General features: G+C 54.4%; 1 protein-coding gene across 1 annotated transcript; it reads right to left on the bottom strand.

Annotated features, from left to right (window-relative positions):
- Window positions 1-4,321: 4,321 nt before the first annotated feature.
- SLC5A5 (solute carrier family 5 member 5) lies at window positions 4,322-17,043 on the bottom strand. The gene is made up of 15 exons (XM_049640219.1): window positions 16,660-17,043; window positions 15,799-15,864; window positions 15,371-15,422; window positions 15,108-15,175; window positions 14,444-14,598; window positions 13,888-14,028; window positions 13,676-13,805; window positions 12,703-12,791; window positions 12,002-12,114; window positions 11,837-11,907; window positions 11,317-11,403; window positions 11,047-11,240; window positions 7,102-7,226; window positions 6,250-6,365; window positions 4,322-5,128 (listed from the first exon to the last, which is right to left on the bottom strand). Exons 1-15 carry the CDS (start codon window positions 17,014-17,016, stop codon window positions 4,964-4,966), a joined length of 1,929 nt encoding a protein of 642 aa, XP_049496176.1. The 5' UTR covers window positions 17,017-17,043; the 3' UTR covers window positions 4,322-4,963.
- Window positions 17,044-17,824: the final 781 nt, after the last annotated feature.

Raw genomic sequence — 17,824 nt, 5'->3', positions numbered from 1 at the left:
TACATGCTCAGTAAATGTCAACCATTTCAACATAGCCTTTATTTATTTTTTTTAGAGAGAGAGAGAGTGGGTGAGAGTGGAGGGAAAGGGGCAGAGAGAGAGGGAGAGAGAATCTCAAATGGGCTCCACACTCAGCACAGCCAACACAGGCTTGATCTCATGACCCCAGCATCACGACCTAAGCTAAAATCAAAAGTCAATCACTCCACTGACTGAGCCACCCAGGTGCCCCTCAAAATATTCTTCTATTTTGATTATAAAAATGAATGACTTTAAAAATTAAAAATATGCTATGGAAAAGGACATCCTACGTATACCATCTTGACTTTTTTTTTTTTAGAGATATTCTTTTTTGTTTTTGCTTTTTGTTTTTAGTTTATTTTGATAGAGAGAGTGGTGGGGAGGGGCAGAGAGAGAGGGCGAGAATCCCAAGCAGGCCCCTTTTTGTCAGCACAGAGCTGGACACACGGCTCGATCCCACGAACCTTGAGATCATGTCCCAAGCTGAAATCAAGAGTCAGATGCTCAACCAACCGAGCCTCCCAGGCGCCCCCATCTTGACTCTTTTTGAACATAGAATAGTCGTGTTCTACCGGAAATAATTCTGCTCCCCTGGGGACACTGGCAGTGTCTGAAGACATCTCTGGTTATCCCAGCTTAGGGGGAGGGACAGTGGGTGGAAGCCAGGAAATTCTTCTCAACACCCTACAACCCACAGGACGGCACCCACAATAGAGGACTATTCAGCACGAAACGTCGACAGTGCCATGGCTGAGAAATTCTGACAGTGACTTTTTTTTTCTTTAAATCTCAGTGACACTTGATTTTTTAATTTTTATTTTAGAGAGAGAGAGCAGGGGAGAGGGGCAGAGGGAGAGAGAATCTCAAGCAGACTCTATGCTCAGCGTGGAACCTGACACAGGGCTTGATCTCACGACGCTGGGATCATGCCAAGCCAAAGTCAAGAGTCGGATGTTTAATTGACTGAGCCACCCAGGGGCCCCAAATTCAGCTGCATTTCTATGTACTAATAACATTATGGAAAAAAAATTGAGAAAGCAATTTCATTTACAATAACATTAAAAAGAAGAGGGGCGCCCGGGTGGCTCAGTAGGTTAAGCATCCAGCTCTTGATTTCGGCTCAGGTCATGATCTCTCAGTCATGAGATCGAGCCCCACCTTGGGTTCTGTGCTCGGCATGGAGCCTGCTTGGAATTCTCTCGCTCCCTCTCCCTCTGCCCCTCCCCCACTTGCATGCACAAATGTGCACACGTTCTCTCTTTTCTCTCTCTAAAAAAAAAAAAAAAAAAAAGAATAAAATATTAGGAAAAAACTTAGCCAAGGAAGTGAAAGACTTGTACACTAAAAACTACAAAATGTTCCTGAAAGAAATTTAAAAACATAAATAAATAGAAAGATGTCCCACATTCATGCACTGGGAGACCTAAACTTGTTAAAATATCAATACTACCCAAAGTGATCTACAGAGCCAATGCAATCCCTATCAAGTTCCAGTAGCGTTTTTTTTAAGAAGTAGAAAAATCTAAATTAAAAAAAAAAACAACTATCATTAATTTCATATGGAATCTCAAGGGACCCCCAAACAATATAATAGACATTGTGATATTGAGATTCATTATATATATATATATACACACACACACATACATATATATATGTGTGTGTATATATATATAGTCATTCAGATGACCAAAAAATATATATATATTTATTTTTTTTATATGATCGTAGTTGATTTTTTTTTTAATTTTTCTTTTTAACGTTTATTTATTTTTGAGACAGAGAGAGACAGAGCATGAACGGGGGAGGGTCAGAGAGAGGGAGACACAGAACCCGAAACAGGCTCCAGGCTCTGAGCTGTCAGCAGAGCCCCACAGCGCAAGACTTGAACTCACGAACCGCGAGATTGTGAGCTGAGCCACAGTTGGACGCTTAACCTACTGAGCCACCGAGGCGTCCCTAAAACGTTAATTTTTTACGTTGTCTATATTTTACCACAAAAAAAAAAGAAAAGAGGGATGCCTGGGTGGCTCAGTCAGGTAAGCGTCCGACTTCAGCTCAGGTCATGATCTCACAGTCTATGAGTTCAAGCCCCACGTCAGGCTCTGTGCTAACAGCTCAGAGCCTGGAGCCTGCTTGGGATCCTGTGTCTCCCTCTCTCTCTCTGCCCCTCCCCTGCTCGTATTCTGTTTCTCTTTCTCTCTCTCTCTCTCTCAAAAAAAAAAATAATAAGCATTAAAAAACTTTTTTTTAATGTATAATTTTGATTGGGGTGCCTGGGTGGCTCAGTCGGTTGAGCGTCTGACTTTGGCTCGGGTCACATCTCGCAGTCCGTGAGTTCGAGCCCCACGCTGGGCTCTGTGCTGACAGCTCGGAGCCTGGAGCCTGCTTCCGATTCTGTGTCTCCCTCACTCCCCGCCCGTCCCCCACTCATGCTCTGTCTCTCTCTCTGTCAAAAATAAATAAACGTTAAAAAAATGTTAATGTATAACTTTGATAAATCAAAACTACAAATTCTGTTCTGCCAAAGGTCATCTTTAAAAGGGAAACTGCGTTTAAAATAGTTGGGAGGCCAGAAGAGGGCGCTCTGACGCCTTACCAACTCATTGTCATGGCGGCCCTTCAAGGGGAAGAAGCCACCTTGCATTTTCCAGCAGGAAGGAGCTTACTCTACTACCCCTGCAGGAGGAACCGCCAGTGAGAGACCATCACCACCCTGAACCCTCACTTTTCCCCAACACCTCCCCACTTCCTTCTTTTTCTCTACAAAGTAATATTCCGCTCCTTTGTCTTCTAGACTCGGCCACAGTCTTGCCACAGCTTGCGAGTCCCGAATTGCAATTCCTCTGCCGTTCCCAAATAAGCCCATTTTGCTGGTAAAACAACGGACTTCTTCGTTTTCAAGGCTGACACGGTGAATGGATGAACGAGCTGGGGCTTGAGCTTCAGCAAAATGAGAAGGAACGAACTCCTGATACATCCAGCCTGGCTGGATCTCGAAAACCTCAGACCAGCTTGTTCTGCCTTAGCCCCTCCTGCCTCTTTCACCCCCACGTTGGGCTGTGCTCTGAGCAAACACCCCCAACCGGTGGAAAGGCCGCTTCCCGTGCTGCTCAGTCATTGGTTTGAAATTGGTAATGGTCCCTTTTAAGTCCAAATCCAAAGGTCTCCGGAAAACAGCCTGTACAGAGGGCCAGGTCTCTGAGGGGTGGAGAGAGACCAGATCTGGAAGCATGTGTTAATTTCCTGTGGCTGTCATAGCTTAAAATAATAGACATTTATTCTCTCACGGTTCTGGGGGCCAGAAGTCCAAAATCAAGATGTTGGCAGCCTGTGCTCCTTCTGAAGACTCTAGGAGAGAATCCCTCTCTTACCTTTTCCCTGGCTTCCGGTGGTTCCAGCAATCCTTGGTGTCCCTTGCCTGGTAGATGTGTCCATTTCTGTGTCCATCTCTGCCTCGGTGTCCATGTGGCTTTCTCCCTATGTGCCTCTTCTCTTCTTATAAGGACGCAGACATTGGACTGAAGGCCCACCCTAATCCAGTACGACCTTATCTCAATCTAACTAGGTACACTTGCCAAGACTCTATTTTCAAATAAGCTCACGTTCTGAGGTTCTGGGTCTTGAATTTTGGGGACACCCTATGGAAATGAGCCGGGGATGCTCCCTTGGGGACCAAAGGAGCCGCAGCAGTTGTGTGGGCAGAGGTGAGTGCAGCCAGCTTTCAAGAGGCCACAGCAACCCCAAGGCGCAGGTGCAAGGACAGTGTGGAGAGTGGCAGGGTCCAGGCACAAAGAGCGGTGAGGAAGGGGTGCTTTAAGAGCAAGTCAGAAGGGGAGAGAAGCTAGGGGTCAGGAAGGGCAGCACAACGCACCCCGATGTGGCAATTATTACCTTGCTCTGTTGCTTTAAATACTTGGGTTTATTCATTCACGGGCTTGGGTCAAGAGACCCTGAGACTCACACTCAGATCTGATGGAGGACAGCGGAGGCAACAGCCAGAATGATTTTTCAGAGAGCACAGAACATCAAGCGTCAAAGTCCGTTTATTTGATGTGCGTGGAGTAAGTCTCTAACCAAAGTCAAGAGCATCCCCAGCACGTGGGTTTGCCCAACCTAAGTGACCCTGTTCACCGGTGACAAGTTGGCAATGGAGCGTCAGCTTCACGCAGCTCCCAAGCCTGTCCCTGCCCAGACCCAGCTCGCTGTGTGACCTCAGGAAACCCCACTAAGCCTTAGTGTATTCCTCTGGGAAGGGGGCTCATGGTTCTTAGTAGATGCGATGGATAGTGTCCAAGTGCAAAGAAGAAGATTGAAAACGCTATTTCTCTCTTATCCTGCCTTCTTGCTCCCAAGGTCAAGGGCCATATGATGTCTGACCCTTCAAAGGGAGGAAAACAGAGAGGTGAAGGAGGAAGAGCTGGTGCCCGACTCTCAATGAATCTCTAGTTTGCTCTGTGACCTTGGTCAAGTTGTCGTCCCTTTCCAGACCTCAGTTTCCCCATCTGTGAAATGGGGTGCAGGGGGTTGTGCCTGAGGACCTTCAAAATCCTTGCTAAGGTTCAGACATGTTCCAGAGGAGCCCCGGAGACTTTCTCAGACCCTCATCTTGGGCCTGGAGTTTTCCCATGTTGTCCAGAGGGGACTCCAACATCTTTCCATTGAACGTGGAGAAAAATCTGGCTTCGTTTTGGGGGAGCAGGCAAGGGTGCAGCACCTAAGACTAGGGACTGGCTGGAAGAAGGGGGCTGGATAAAATGACCTCCTAAAGGCAGGGCTTCACCTCTTTCCGTAGGGTGGGACATTCAGTCCCAGACTCATTTGCATAGGACACAGTCCAGCCAATCGGAGCCCGAGGCTATGCTCCTGTGGCCTGGGAGTGGCCCACCCTGAGGTTCCATCCCAAGAACCTGCGGGGTTCAGTGGTCAGTCGCCCGCTGGCTCAGAGGTGGGTCTCCCGAAGGTCCTGGCCATGGTCATGTCCACTGCTGGGGGTCTGGGAGCCGGCTCCCTCCACCTCCTTCTGCCCCAGGAAGAGCGGATGGTCCTCATCACTGGGCAAGAAGTCAGGAGGCCTCTTGGCTCCAGGGGGCAGCTCCTCAGCACCCTGGAGGGGAGAGAGAAGAAATCCCATTCAGAGACCCCATTCTGCTGGGTCAGCTCATCCCGCAGATGGGATCACTGAGGGCCTAGAAGGAGACCTGGGGAGGGTCGCACAATTGTCCCCTTGGTCAGTGCATCAGCCAGTCCTGTCCCTTCTGCCTCCAAAGTCCCCATCCACTTCTCTCCCCCAATGCCCAGGCGACCTATAGTCCAGGCCGTTAAAGCTTGCACGGATGCATACCTCCCTCTCTCTCTCTGACTTTCTGCCTGCTCTCCTTTCAAGAAAATAATTATTTCCCTTCAGCAGCTGGAAGGAGCTTTCAAAACACTCCAGCCAAATCCCTTCCCTCTCCATACCTCCCCCTTTCAAGCTTCTGGCCTCAGCCTTTGCACCTGCTGTGCTCTCCATCAACAATGCCCTCCCCCCAGATCTTCTGCAGGCTGGTTCCTCCTCCCTGTGGGCTCTAGCTCTTACCTCTTCCAAGAGGCCACCCTCATCACAGGACCCTGTTTTATTGTCCTCGTGACCTGCTGAGATCCTACTCATTTCTCAGTTCAGCTTTCCCCTGCTCCTCCTAGACAGTGGACTCGAACCCCAGCCCAGAATAGGCCTGGGGACACAGCAAGTGCGTAAGAAATGAGAAAATGAAACAGGGATTCCAAAGCAGGGGCGGGTCTGGATCAGGGACAGCATGTTCCAAATTCAGGGCATTCACATAGTAACCACATGGTTTTGGCTGAAGTTGGTCTACTCCCTGTTGTGTTTCTTATGTAAGATTTTCTCTAAGTTGACTCACTTCTGAATTAAGTAATTTTATTTACAGGAGGGACTTTGCATCAACACCCTAAAGGCAAACCAGTTTCACCTGCCATAGATTGAAACTAATTGTAAAAATGATACAAGGAAATGAACAGTATGAAATTCTGCTCAGTCTTTGCTAAGGGAATAATAAAAAGTGTTGAAGACACATCACCTCTCAGTGGAGGCTTTCCACTGGAGGTAACAAGAGGTTGAGAAAGATAGTGACTCACCATGTCCCTCCCCTGAATTATGGCCATGCCCAGAGCACCCAAAGTCATTTCACTGCCCTTCCCCCTGCTCTGGGAGCCAGCCCTGTGACTGACCTTCCCCAAGCTGTCATCCAAGGTAGCCGCTTCTTCCTTGGGGGCCACTGATGCTGTCTGTCGTGCAAGGTCCCACCACAGCAGCCCAGGACCCAAGGCACTGCGCTTGGTGGGGCCTGAGGGAAATGGGGGTATTTAGTGACAGGGCAATGAGAACTGGAGACCAAGCACAGGGAGGGGAAAGGGAGACACTGATGGGTCCCAATCTCGGGCTCAGTAATGACCCACTGGGTGCCCTGGCAAGCCTCTGCCCTTCTCTGGGCTTCAGTTTTCTCATCTGCACAGTGAGGGGATGTAATACATCAGTGGGTGGCTGGGCAGGTCCAGTGTGTGGTTCAATATTTCCCCAGCATCTAGAATGACGCCTGGCACAGAAACGGGCTCAGTAAAGCCCAGATGAGTGTCAAGTCTGAGACACAGGAAGCAAGAACAGGTACTGTGATCACTATTGATTTCTCTTGATCTCTCTCCACTTCTCGGTGGCATTCAGAATTCCAGGAGGGACACGGAGTCGCCAAGGCCCTGACGAGAAGAGATTTCAGCACAATGGACAGCGTCTCAAGCTCCACCCCACGACCTCTAGCAAAGACTTCGTTTTGGAGGCAGAGGAGGGACTAGAGTCAGGCAGAAGGGGGGAGGGGGTGCCTCAGTTTATGCCTTTGCAACATGGGACAAGCCCTGCGAAGTGCGGGGTTGTCCCGAAGACGACACAGCATAAAGGCTGCAGATGCATCCAGCACGCGGAGGCCATTTGGCTGACAGGAATGTCCTTCCTCTTCTCCCTGCCCGGTGGGTCCTGGAGGTAAAGGGATGCGCAAGGTGATCTCGGAGAAGGGCATACACCTTGCTTACCTGTCAAGCAGCTGACGAGGGCTCCAAACAGCACAGTGCTCAGCGTTCCCAGGGCACCATAATAAAGATAGGAAATGGCGTAGAAGCTGTCAGCTAAGGCGGGTCGACCGGGGTCCATTTCAGGGCTGGGGGTGTGAGAGGCAGGCATGAGTCCAAAAGCCACTCCCAATCTGTTCTAGCCCAGTCTTCCATTACTGCCCACTCAGATGTGTGCAGTGGTCACTTCTCTTTCCCTCCTGCTAACGCACTGCCACCCACAGGTGTTCTCTACACACAGCCAGAGGGAGCGTTACTAACAGGTAACTCAGATCACCTCCCGCCACTGCTCCCCACCCTCTGTGGCTCCCTAGGACCCTCAGAATCTACCCAAATTAAACTCTTAGAAGAAAACATAGGTGTGTGCCTCTTTGTGACCCTGGATCAGGTCATCGTTTCTTAGCTCTGACACCCAAAGCACAAGCAACCCAGGAAAACGTAGATAAACTGGACTTCATCGAACCCGCAAACTTTTGTCCATCAAGAGGATGAAAAGACAGCCCACAGAGTGGAAGAAAATATTTGCAAATCATACATCTGATAAGGATCTAGTGTCCCGACTACATAAAGATTTAAAGAACATACAAATTACCACTCGACCATAAAAAAGAAATGACCCACTTAAAAAACAGGCAAAGGGTTCGAATAGGCATTTCTCAAAACAAGGTGTAAAAATGGCTAATAAGCGCATGAAAATATGGTCTATCATTAGTGATTAGGGAAATGCAAATCAAAATTACAATGATTAGGGGGCGGAGAGATGAGCGAAACAGGTGGAGGGGAGAGGGAGGTACAGGCTTCCAGTATATTAAAAACCACTGAGATGTACGCTTTTTGTTTTGGTTTGGTTTGGCTTTCGTTTTTGCTTTAGGAGGAGAGAGAGAGAGAGAGAGAAAGCACATGAGCAGGGGAGAGGGGCACAGGGAGAAAGAGACAGAGAGAGAGAGAGAAAATCTCAAGCAGGCTCCACATCACGGGGTTCGATCCCATGACCCCGGGACCTGCGGCACCCAGGTGCCCCAAGTTGTACACTTTAAAAGGGTGAATTTTATGGCATTTGAATTATATGTCGATGTTTATACAACCCTATATTAGTGAGTAATATTAGGAAAATAACTATTATGTTTTAGGTAAAAGAAAGTTTTGATTTATAATCTAAACTTCTATAGTTTATGTTTTTAATTTACTTTTTAGAGATTTTATTTTATTATTTAAAACAACGTTTTTAAAGCGTATTTACTTATTGTTTGAGAGAGAGAGAGAGAGAGAGAGAGAGAGAGAGAGAGAGAGACAGACAGCACCAGGTGTGGAGGGGCAGAGAGAGAAGAGAGAAAATCCCAAGCAGGCTCCGTGCAGTCAGCACAGAGCCCAAACTGGGGCTCAGTCTCATGAACCATGAGATCGTGACCTGAGCTGAGATCAAGAGTCGGACGCTTCGGGGCACCTGGGTGGCTCAGTCGGTTAAGCGTCCGACTTCGGCTCAGGTCACGATCTCGTGGTCCGTGAGTTCGAGCCCCGCGTCGGGCTCTGTGCTGACTGCTCAGAGCCTGGAGCCTGCTTCCGATTCTGTGTCTCCCTCTCTGTCTGACCCTCCCCCGTTCATGCTCTGTCTCTCTCTGTCTCAAAAATAAATAAACGTTAAAAAAAAAATTAAAAAAAAAAAGAGTCGGACGCTTAACCAACTGAGCCACCCAGGCACCCCCAGATTTTATTTTAAGTAGTCTCTATGCCCAACATGGGGCTTGAACTCATGACCCCAAGGTCAAGAGTTGCTCACATCACCAACGGAGCCAGCCAGACATGCCCCTAAACTTCGGCAGTTAAAAAATATTCATTAGGGGGGGGTGCCTGGCTGCCTCAGCCAGTAGAACATGTGACTCTTGATCTCAAGGTTGTGAGTGCGAGCCCCACGTTGGGTGTAGAGATGGTTTACAAATAAAATCTTAAAAAAAAAAACCTGTTAAAAAAATAAAAGTCATCGTTAAAGGATACTGCATATCTGCTCTTCTCTGTTCTTTATGAAAGATGAAATAAAGGTTAAAAGACTGACCAAAAAAACCCTACAATGAGATGTCATTTCACACTCACCAGGATGGCTAGAATTTAATTAATTTATTATTTTTTATTTTATTTTATTTTTTATTTAAAAAAATTTTTTTAACGTTTTTATTTATTTTTGAAACAGAGAGAGATAGAGCATGAACGGGGGAGAGTCAGAGAGAGAGGGAGACACAGAATCTGAAACAGGCTCCAGGCTCTGAGCGGTCAGCACAGAGCCCGACGCGGGGCTGGAACCCACGAACTGCGAGATTGTGACCTGAGTTGAAGTCTGACGCTTAGCCGACTGAGCCACCCAGGCACCCCTATTTATTATTTTTTTTAATGTTTATTTATTTTTGAGTGAAAGAGAGCGTGAGTGGGGGAGGCGCGGGGGCGGGGACAGAGGATCCGAGGCCGGCTCTACACTGACAGCGGAGAGCCCGATGCGGGGCTCGAACTCACCAACCGTGAGATCACGCCCCGAGCTGAAGGCGGGTGCCCAACTGACTGAGCCACCCAATCACCCCAGGATTTTAAAGAATGGAAAATAACACGTCTTCTCCAGGATGCGGAGGAATTGGAACCCTCATGCAGCCGCTGTGGGAAACAGTCTGGTGGTTCCTTGAAAAGTCAAACGTAGAATTACTATGTGGGGTTGGGGGAGGGCACCTGGCCGGCTCGGCCAGAAGAGCATGCAACTCTTGATCTCAGGGTCGTGAGTTCGAGCCCCACCTTGGGCATAGAGATTACTTAAATAAACACTTAAAAAGTAAAACAAAAACAAAAGAATTACTATATGATCCAGCAGTTTCACTACTAGGTATAAACCAAGAGAAATGAAAACACATGTCCACATCAAGACTTGCACACAAACGTTCACAGCAGCACTGTTCGCAGTAGCCAAAAAGTGTGAACAACCCAGATGTCCAAGGGATGGGTGGTTAAACAAAATGTGGTCCATCCGTACAGGGAATATTATTCAGCCATAAAAAGGAATCAAGCCCTGATATGTGCTACAATGTGGACAAACCTTGAAAACATAAAAACAAACAAAAACAAAAAAACAACACCTTGAAAACACCGTGCTGAGTCAAAGTAGCCGGACGAAACAGGCCCTATGTTGGATAATTCCATGTACGAGAAATATCCAAAAAAGGCAGGTCCGTAGCAAAAAGGAGCAGATTAGGGGTGGCCAGGGGCTGGAGGGAGGGGGAAATGGGGAGTGACTGCTAATGGGTACGGGGCTTCCATTTGAGGTGATGAAGATGTTCTTGACTTAATAGTGACGGTCGCATAACCTTGTGAATATACTAAAAACCACTTTTAAGTGGTTGATTTTAATTACACCTCAATAATATTTATGATAATAAAGAATCAGACCAAATTCTTCTGGCTGGACCTCATCTCCTAACCTTTCTCCGCCCACTAAATACCCCCCAACCTCACCAAACCTCACCATAGTTGGAAGGCACTAAACTGAGGTGGCCTCAGGGCCTTTGCACTTTCCCTCTCTCCACTGGGAATGTCCTTCCCTCACCTCTTCCCAAGAAGATTCCTTCTTTTTTTTTTTTTTATGTTTATTTATTTTTGAGAGAGAGAGAGAGTGTGAACAGGGGAGGAGCAGAGAGAGAGGGAGACACAGAATCCGAAAGCAGGCTCCAGGCTCTGAGCTGTCAGCACAGAGCCCGAAGAGGGGCTGGAACCCACCAACTGTGAGATCATCACCTGAGCCGGAGTCAGACGCTCAACCGCCCCGAGCCACCCAGGCGCCCCAACACATTCCTCCTTCTCCTTCGGTAACTCATTAAGAGCCCCGCCCCCAGGCACACCCTCTCAGGCCACGCCCACCCTTCAGACCAACCCGCTCACCTGGGGCTCTTGCTGGAGGTGTTGGTGGCCCGGAGCAGGCCCTGGAGGCCGGAGGTGTTGGCGGAGGGCACCGCACAGCCGGCGGCCGATGACGGCAGGACTCCCAAGGACTGAGCGCCGGGCGGGTACAGAGTGGCGCCCACCGCCACCCACAGCGAGAGCGCCAAGCCGGCGGCCAGCCCGGAGAGGACACCCTTGGGGACAGAGCCTACGTCAGGGGAGAGAAGCCTCTCCCCCTCCCAACCCTGTGCCCCGCCCGCCCCCACTCACCGGAGTGTTGCAGGCAGGGAGAAACATTCCCAGGATGAAGGCTCCAAGGAGGGGGCCGCTGATGACTCCCATTACGGTGAAGGAGCCCTGGGACAGTGGGTGGGGGCGGGGGAGCTGAGGGCAGCGCCACCCCACCTCTCCTGGCGTCAGTCACCCCGCTGGGAAAGCCAGACCTGAGGAATCCCACTGCGGGGCCTCAGGAGACCCCTCCCGGCTTCAGTTTCCCCAAAGGGGAGGGGACTCCCCGTTCCTGCCTCTGTCCCCTGCGTGGGAGGCAAAGACCGCTGCTTCTCTGTCCTGACAAATTCCGGTCCCGCCTCCAAGCCACCGGGCCACCCACCTCCCACCTCAAGGTGCCACCAGCCAGGTGGCTGGCGGCAGAATGCATCAGGCCGGTGGCATCAGACAGAACCCAGTTCCGCCACAAAAAAAAGCTAGGGCCCTCTGGGGACTTCAGTTCAATGCGGGTGATGCCCCCCTCCTTGTGGGGATGGGGCTGGGCCCGGGAGGGGGGGCTCACCTGGAGGACGCCTCCCCCCAGCAGTGAGGACAGAGCCGCCACGGTGAGACAGGCCGAGCCGTAGATGAGTGCTGTAGCAGATGGGGATGTCACCCTCAGCAGGGAGATGCCCTCCTGCCCCGCCCCTGAGTCTCCCCCCTGCACACCCCCCACCCCGGAACTCACAGAGCCCCTTGGAGATCATTACGAGTCTCCGGGGTGTGATGCTCGGCAGCCGAGGCTTGATGAGGTCCTCCACGGTGACTGCGGCCATGGCATTGATGCTGGTGGATGCGGTGCTGGGGGCGGGGAGGGTGGTCATCAGGTCCCATCGAGGGACTGGCCACACACCCCCTGGGGGAGGCCCCTGCTGCTCAGGCCATCTGACTTCCCAGGACCCCACCCAGCCCAAGGACAGAGGCCTGGGTGACAGAATACCCTAAGAGTGGGGGAGGTGTCTACGGCCCCACCATCCCCGCCCCCAGACCTGAGACACCCCCACGGGCGCAAGGATACCCTCGACCAAAGACACGAAGGACACGAGTTATCGTTACAGAGCCATCAATATTGGGGCACAGAGAACGGGTGCGTGGAGCAGGGGTGTGACAGAAGTCATGCAATATTTGAAAACACCAGAGGGCAGGAGCAGGGGACCACTTGGTCACAGCCGTGCCCTGGGATTTAGAACAGCAGTAGCACATGGCAGGTGCGCTCAATCAACATGTGTTTGGGGGAAGAAGGAAGGAAAGAAGGAAGGGAGAGGGGAGTCAGGTGGAGCCCTGAGCTGCCCACTGGGGACCAGGCAGGAGCTGTAAATGAAGGACACGCCCAGAACATTCTATCCCACGGGGGCTCAAATGTGGCCGGGGTTGCTCAGGACTGCTCACCTGAGGGTACCACTGTAGGCACAGGCCAGAAAGAGCCCGGGGACTCCTGGCAGGTCCTTGAAGATGTCCAGCACCAGCAGGGGCATGTACTGGGGGGAGGCAGGGGTCGACCTCCAGGACAGCAGCCCCCCAAGGACAGGGGATTCTGTCTGTCTTCACACTGCATGTCCCCGGGGCCCAGTGCAGCCCAGGCTCACAGCGGGCACTTGGTGTGTGTTTGTTGATTGACTGCATACACCCGAGGATAGTCACTGAGCCCCACCGCGCACAGAGCCCTGGGATCCCAGTGAGGCAGAGTCCCGTGTCATCTCCGTTTTATTGACAAGGACAGTAAAGCTGACAGGTGCAGTCCTTGCCTGCGGTTGCACAGTCAGGCACAGTCCAGGATCTGACCCCAGGGGAGGACAGCAGGTGGGCTAGCCTTCCACCTTCTGCTAATTCTGAACGGACTCTGAACCAGGCATGGGTCCTGGCCCTGGTGCCGCCCCTGACGGGCCTGTGGACCTCGGGCAGTTGCTGCCCGCCTGCTCCAGCCTCAGTTTCCCCATCTATAAAGTGGGGGCCGTGACAGCCTTGGCCTCATCGCATGTTGAAGGATTTTATGGGAGACCAACTGCTTGTGAAGGGAACAGCATGAGGCACAGAGTAGGTGCTTGGGACACGAGAGCTGGCGATCATTATTAATCTCAACACTGTCATTTCGTGCTGGACCACGGTCCTATCCCCTTGACATCCCTCAGGGAGTCTGACTCTAAATCTGAATGTGCCCCTCCCCTACTCACACCCTCCCCCCCGCCCCCTCCCCCCCAAAGGCCACACTGCCTCATCTTCCCCACTCCTTCCAGATCCTCTTTCCTGCCCCTGGGCTTCTGTGCAGCCTCTTCTCTCTTCTACCCTCACCCCCCAGAGTGTAGAAATTCAGAGTGGGGGTGGGGAGGGTAGGAGTGGCCTAGGAGCCCGGGCCCCGACTTACCTGGTCTGGGGCAGAGATCCGCCCTGCAAGGAGAGGGTCGCAGTCTATATAGATCGTGAACATGATCACGCCACAGCCAGCAGCGCTGAACACGATCAGGATCAGGCCCAGCTGGTTGATGAGCAGGGCCCTGTGGGGGAGGGGCAGCCTCAGGCAGAGGAGGTGGGCAGCACGGCCCTGACGCCCCCACTCGGCCCCTCCGAAACACTCACAGCTTGGCCTGCTTCTCTGTGCGACAGGCCACATAGCGCTGCACCTGTGCTTGGTTGACGCCATACATCGAGAGCCACACCAATGTGCCACCCACCACAAAAGTCCAGAATGTGTAGCGGCTCCGTGGGTCCGGGTTAAAGCTGGAGAAGGGCGGGGCAGGACAGCCACAAGGGAATGCCGTACTGACTTCACCCTCTCAAGGGCCCCAGATCGACACTCCGGACCTTATGGGCCTTAAGGGGATTTGCGGGATGGGTTTTGAAGCGTGAGTAGGAGTTTGCCAGATTGAAAATGTATTCGTTGGTTTATTAAGTCGACCACGTACGCATTCAAAAACCATTCTTCCTGTGCCCAGCTGGGACCTCCGAGAGCCTTGAGTCTCCAGTCTGGGCTGGGGGACGTGGTGGGACAGATGGAGGGATGGGGGCTGGGGGAGTATAGAGAGGGGAAACAAAGGTTTTCCCTGTGGGGAGTCTGGGGAGGGGAGCAGGAGGCATTGGTTGGCGTCCCCCAGGGCAGAGGGACGTCAGCTCCACTGCTGACGGTTTTACTCACTCCATCAGGTTGATCCGGGAGTGGTTCTGGGCGATGTCAAGCACGTGCCTGGGCCCACCCACCAGCACGGTGCCGCGGGCCAGGACAACCCAGAAGCCAGCGAGCATCACCACGACCTGAAATACGTCGGTCCAGACCACAGCCTTCATGCCGCCCTGCAAGATGTGAGCGAGAGGGAGACAGGGGGTCAGACAGGCATCTGCCTGAAGCCAAACCCAGTTTGGCCACCAGCAGGGGCTGGGACCGATGCCCCCTCTCGGCCTGTTTCCTCAGGAGGATTTAATTAGTTAACCTGAGGAAAATATTTGGAATAACACCTGGCGCACACAAGTGTTCCGTGCGTGAACGAGTGATGGCTGCCATCATTATTATGACAACTCCTAGCTGATGCGACCCCAAGAGATGGGAGAGGGACCCAGGGGATCCTGTTGTAGCCCCTGGATCCAGCCCGTCCCGAAGCTGGCCTAGCCCTGAACTCTCCGCAATAAGCCTTTCAAATTACTTTTCACTATTAAGATGAGGAAACCGAGGCCCAGCTGGGATGCAGGCTTCCTTGGCAGGAAGGAAAAGGAGGGAGGGGACGATGGCCTCAGGGTGTCCCCCACCCAGCGGGCGTGGAGCCCCTACGCGGGGTGGGGATGGCGGCGGGGAGGGGGGCACTCACCACAGTCGTGTAGAAGGTACAGATGGCTCCAGTGGACAGGAGCGATGCCCAGATGTCCAACCCAGTCACTGTGCAAGGAACCCCCCCCCCCACATTAGGCCTCCGGGAAGGGGGCGGACTTGGCCCCAGGGTCTAGGCCCCTCCTCTCTCCAGGATTCTTTCCTTCCGAGTCTCTCCTGGGCTGCTCCTCCCCTTTCCTTTGGTCTGGCCTTGAAGCCCTTGCGCCCTCCCCGTCACCCTCCCCTCACCTCCGAGAATCAAACCTTGATTCAGGATGAGCGCGGGGGCGTAGATCACGATGCCAGTGTACATCACCTGCAAGTAGAGAGCGGGGCCGGGTGAGGCCCGCGGAGAGGAGGGGGAAGGAGCAGGAGAGGAGGAGAGCGGTGCTGGAGCCGGCGGCGTCGGGACAGCAGGGGTTCAGCAGGTGGGGAGGGGGAGGAGTGCGGGCGGATGGGCGGGGCCGGGCCGGGTGGGGGCGGGGCCGGGCGTGGAGGGGCGGGGCCCTTTGCGGGAGTTAGCGGCCGGGCCTGGGCGGGGCCTTCCAGGATCAGGGTGGGACCCGCGCGACCCGGTAGTGATGGATGGGGGGGGTGGGGGGTGGGGCGGGGGGAGTGCTGTGGGCGGGGCCGACGAAGACCGGGACCCCCAGCGGGACCCTGCGGGCGAGGGCAGGACCGAGGCCACTCACTGTGGCCACCAGGTACTGCAGGGTCCCGCAGAGCCGCACAGCGCGGCTGAAGCGCAGCTCCAGGTACTGCAAGGAGGAGCCGAGGCTCGTGGTCACCTGGGCAGGTCCTACCCAGGAGATCGAGGCCTCCGGGGTGCTTCGCCCGCCCTCCCGGCTTCTGCCCTCCCTCCGGAGGCCTCTCTGCTCTCCGCTCGGGCCCCCGCCAAGCGCACACATTCCGACCGGTCTGCAGGCACCTGTGCGCAAGGCGTGTGCCCGGGAAGCCCGATCCATCCTCAGTGCTCACGTCCCTCCGCCCCCCACCGGCGGCTCACTGGCCCCCGGGGCGGCGCCGCTCTGAACAAACACGCGAACTGCACAGCGCCTGTGGCCACCTCCCGTCGGTCGCCCACTGTGGACCGGTCACGATGTTAATCCCTTTACCTGCTGCCCTGAAGGGAGGTCCCCTAGTCAGCCCAGTCTGACACTTGGGAAACCCGGGCCGAGCGAGGAGGCAAGTCAGGTTTCGAACCCTGGGCCCGCTGTCCGGCGACGGCTCGGGCGTGCGCACGCCCAGGCATGTGGGGGGCAGGTATGAGCCTTCCCACACTCCGTGCACATCTGGCTCCGCCTTTCGCGGGCTTCCACCGAGGAGAACCGGGACGGCGGCTCCTCTTCCTCCTTCCTGACCCTCCCCCCCACTGCCTGGGGCGACTTCCCAGAACCCTCTCGTAGGGCTGCCTGCCCCCTTCCTCTCCCCATTAAAGCACCCGAGAGCCCGCCTGCCGCCCCCTGGGCAGCGCTTCAAAGTCCCAGGGCCTCCCCGCCGCATCCCTGCGTTCTCAGCCGGGCGGGTCCTGCCTCCGGGCCTCCGCCCGGTACCTGGTAGGTGCTGGTGAGGCCCAGGCGGTAGAAGACCGGCAGGAAGAGCACCGCGGTGAGCAGGGAGTTGAGCAACTGGCCCAGGCACATCCAGATGAACTTGAGGCCGTAGCGGTAGGCCTCGGCCGGCACGCCCAGCACCTGCACCGCCGACATGAAGCTGGCGGCCAGCGAGAGGCCGACGGGCAGGGCCGCCAGGCGCCGGCCGCCGGTGAAGAAGTCCTCGGCGCTGCGCTGCCCGCCCCGCGCCAGCCCGACCCACAGCCCGATGCCTGTGGACACTAGCAGCATGAGGGCGAAGACCCCGTAGTCCCAGGGTCCAAACGCGGCCCGCGCCTCGCCCTGGACGGCGGCCATGACGCGCAGGTGCGGGGGGCCAAGCGCGTCCTCGGCCCTTCTAGCCACCCCGCGTGCCCCGGGGAAGGGAAACCGGCAGCGGCCGAGGAGGCAGGGCCGCGTGGAGGCGGGATGATGCTCGGCCCCCGCAGCGAGGCCGCACGCCTGTCTCCGTCGCTCCCTGGAGGGAGGCAGCGACGGGGACTCGGGCAGGGGCTCCCCGGGCAAGGAATCTGTGGATCCTCGCGGCGGTCGCCTGCCTCCCCGTCCCTCCTCGGCGTCTACGCGTGTGCCGTCTGTCTGTCTGTCCGTCCACCTCGCCTCCCCCTCTCGGCCCGGGGCTGCCCAGTGCAGCGGCGTGTCCCCCGCCCGGCCGTCGGTCCCTCTCCCTGGGGGCTGGGCTCAGCGCTGACCACCGGTGGCCTCCGTGGGGCTTAAAGGGGCAGCTCGCGGCGACCGGCTGCGAATTTATTGGCCTCCCCGGGTGCGCGAAACTCCGCCCCTGGACTCGGGGGCGGGCAGGACCCGCACCCTTTCCGCGCAGGACTGGGTCAGAAAGGCCCATGACCGGCCACGTGGGTGGCTGCTGGGGGAGGCTCCCAAACGCCCCTCTTACTTTGTGTGACGGTTTCCTCTCACCAGGAGCTGTTAATGTCTCGCGTCGACATGGTGGAGAAACTCACCTGAGGCCGGTCACACAGCTGGGAGCATCGATCGCCGCTGTGCTTTTCTGTGCCTTAGGCTGAGGGGAGCTCACTCTCCCACGGGACAGGGGTTCACTTTCTGGGTTGTCCTGCCGCTTGAACCCCTCCCCCAACTGGCATCTGGA

This window comes from Panthera uncia, chromosome A2 (assembly GCF_023721935.1).
Source record: "Panthera uncia isolate 11264 chromosome A2, Puncia_PCG_1.0, whole genome shotgun sequence".
NCBI lineage: Eukaryota > Metazoa > Chordata > Mammalia > Carnivora > Felidae > Panthera > Panthera uncia.
Note: the sequence above shows the minus strand (reverse complement) of the source record. Positions and strands in the feature narration are given on the sequence as shown.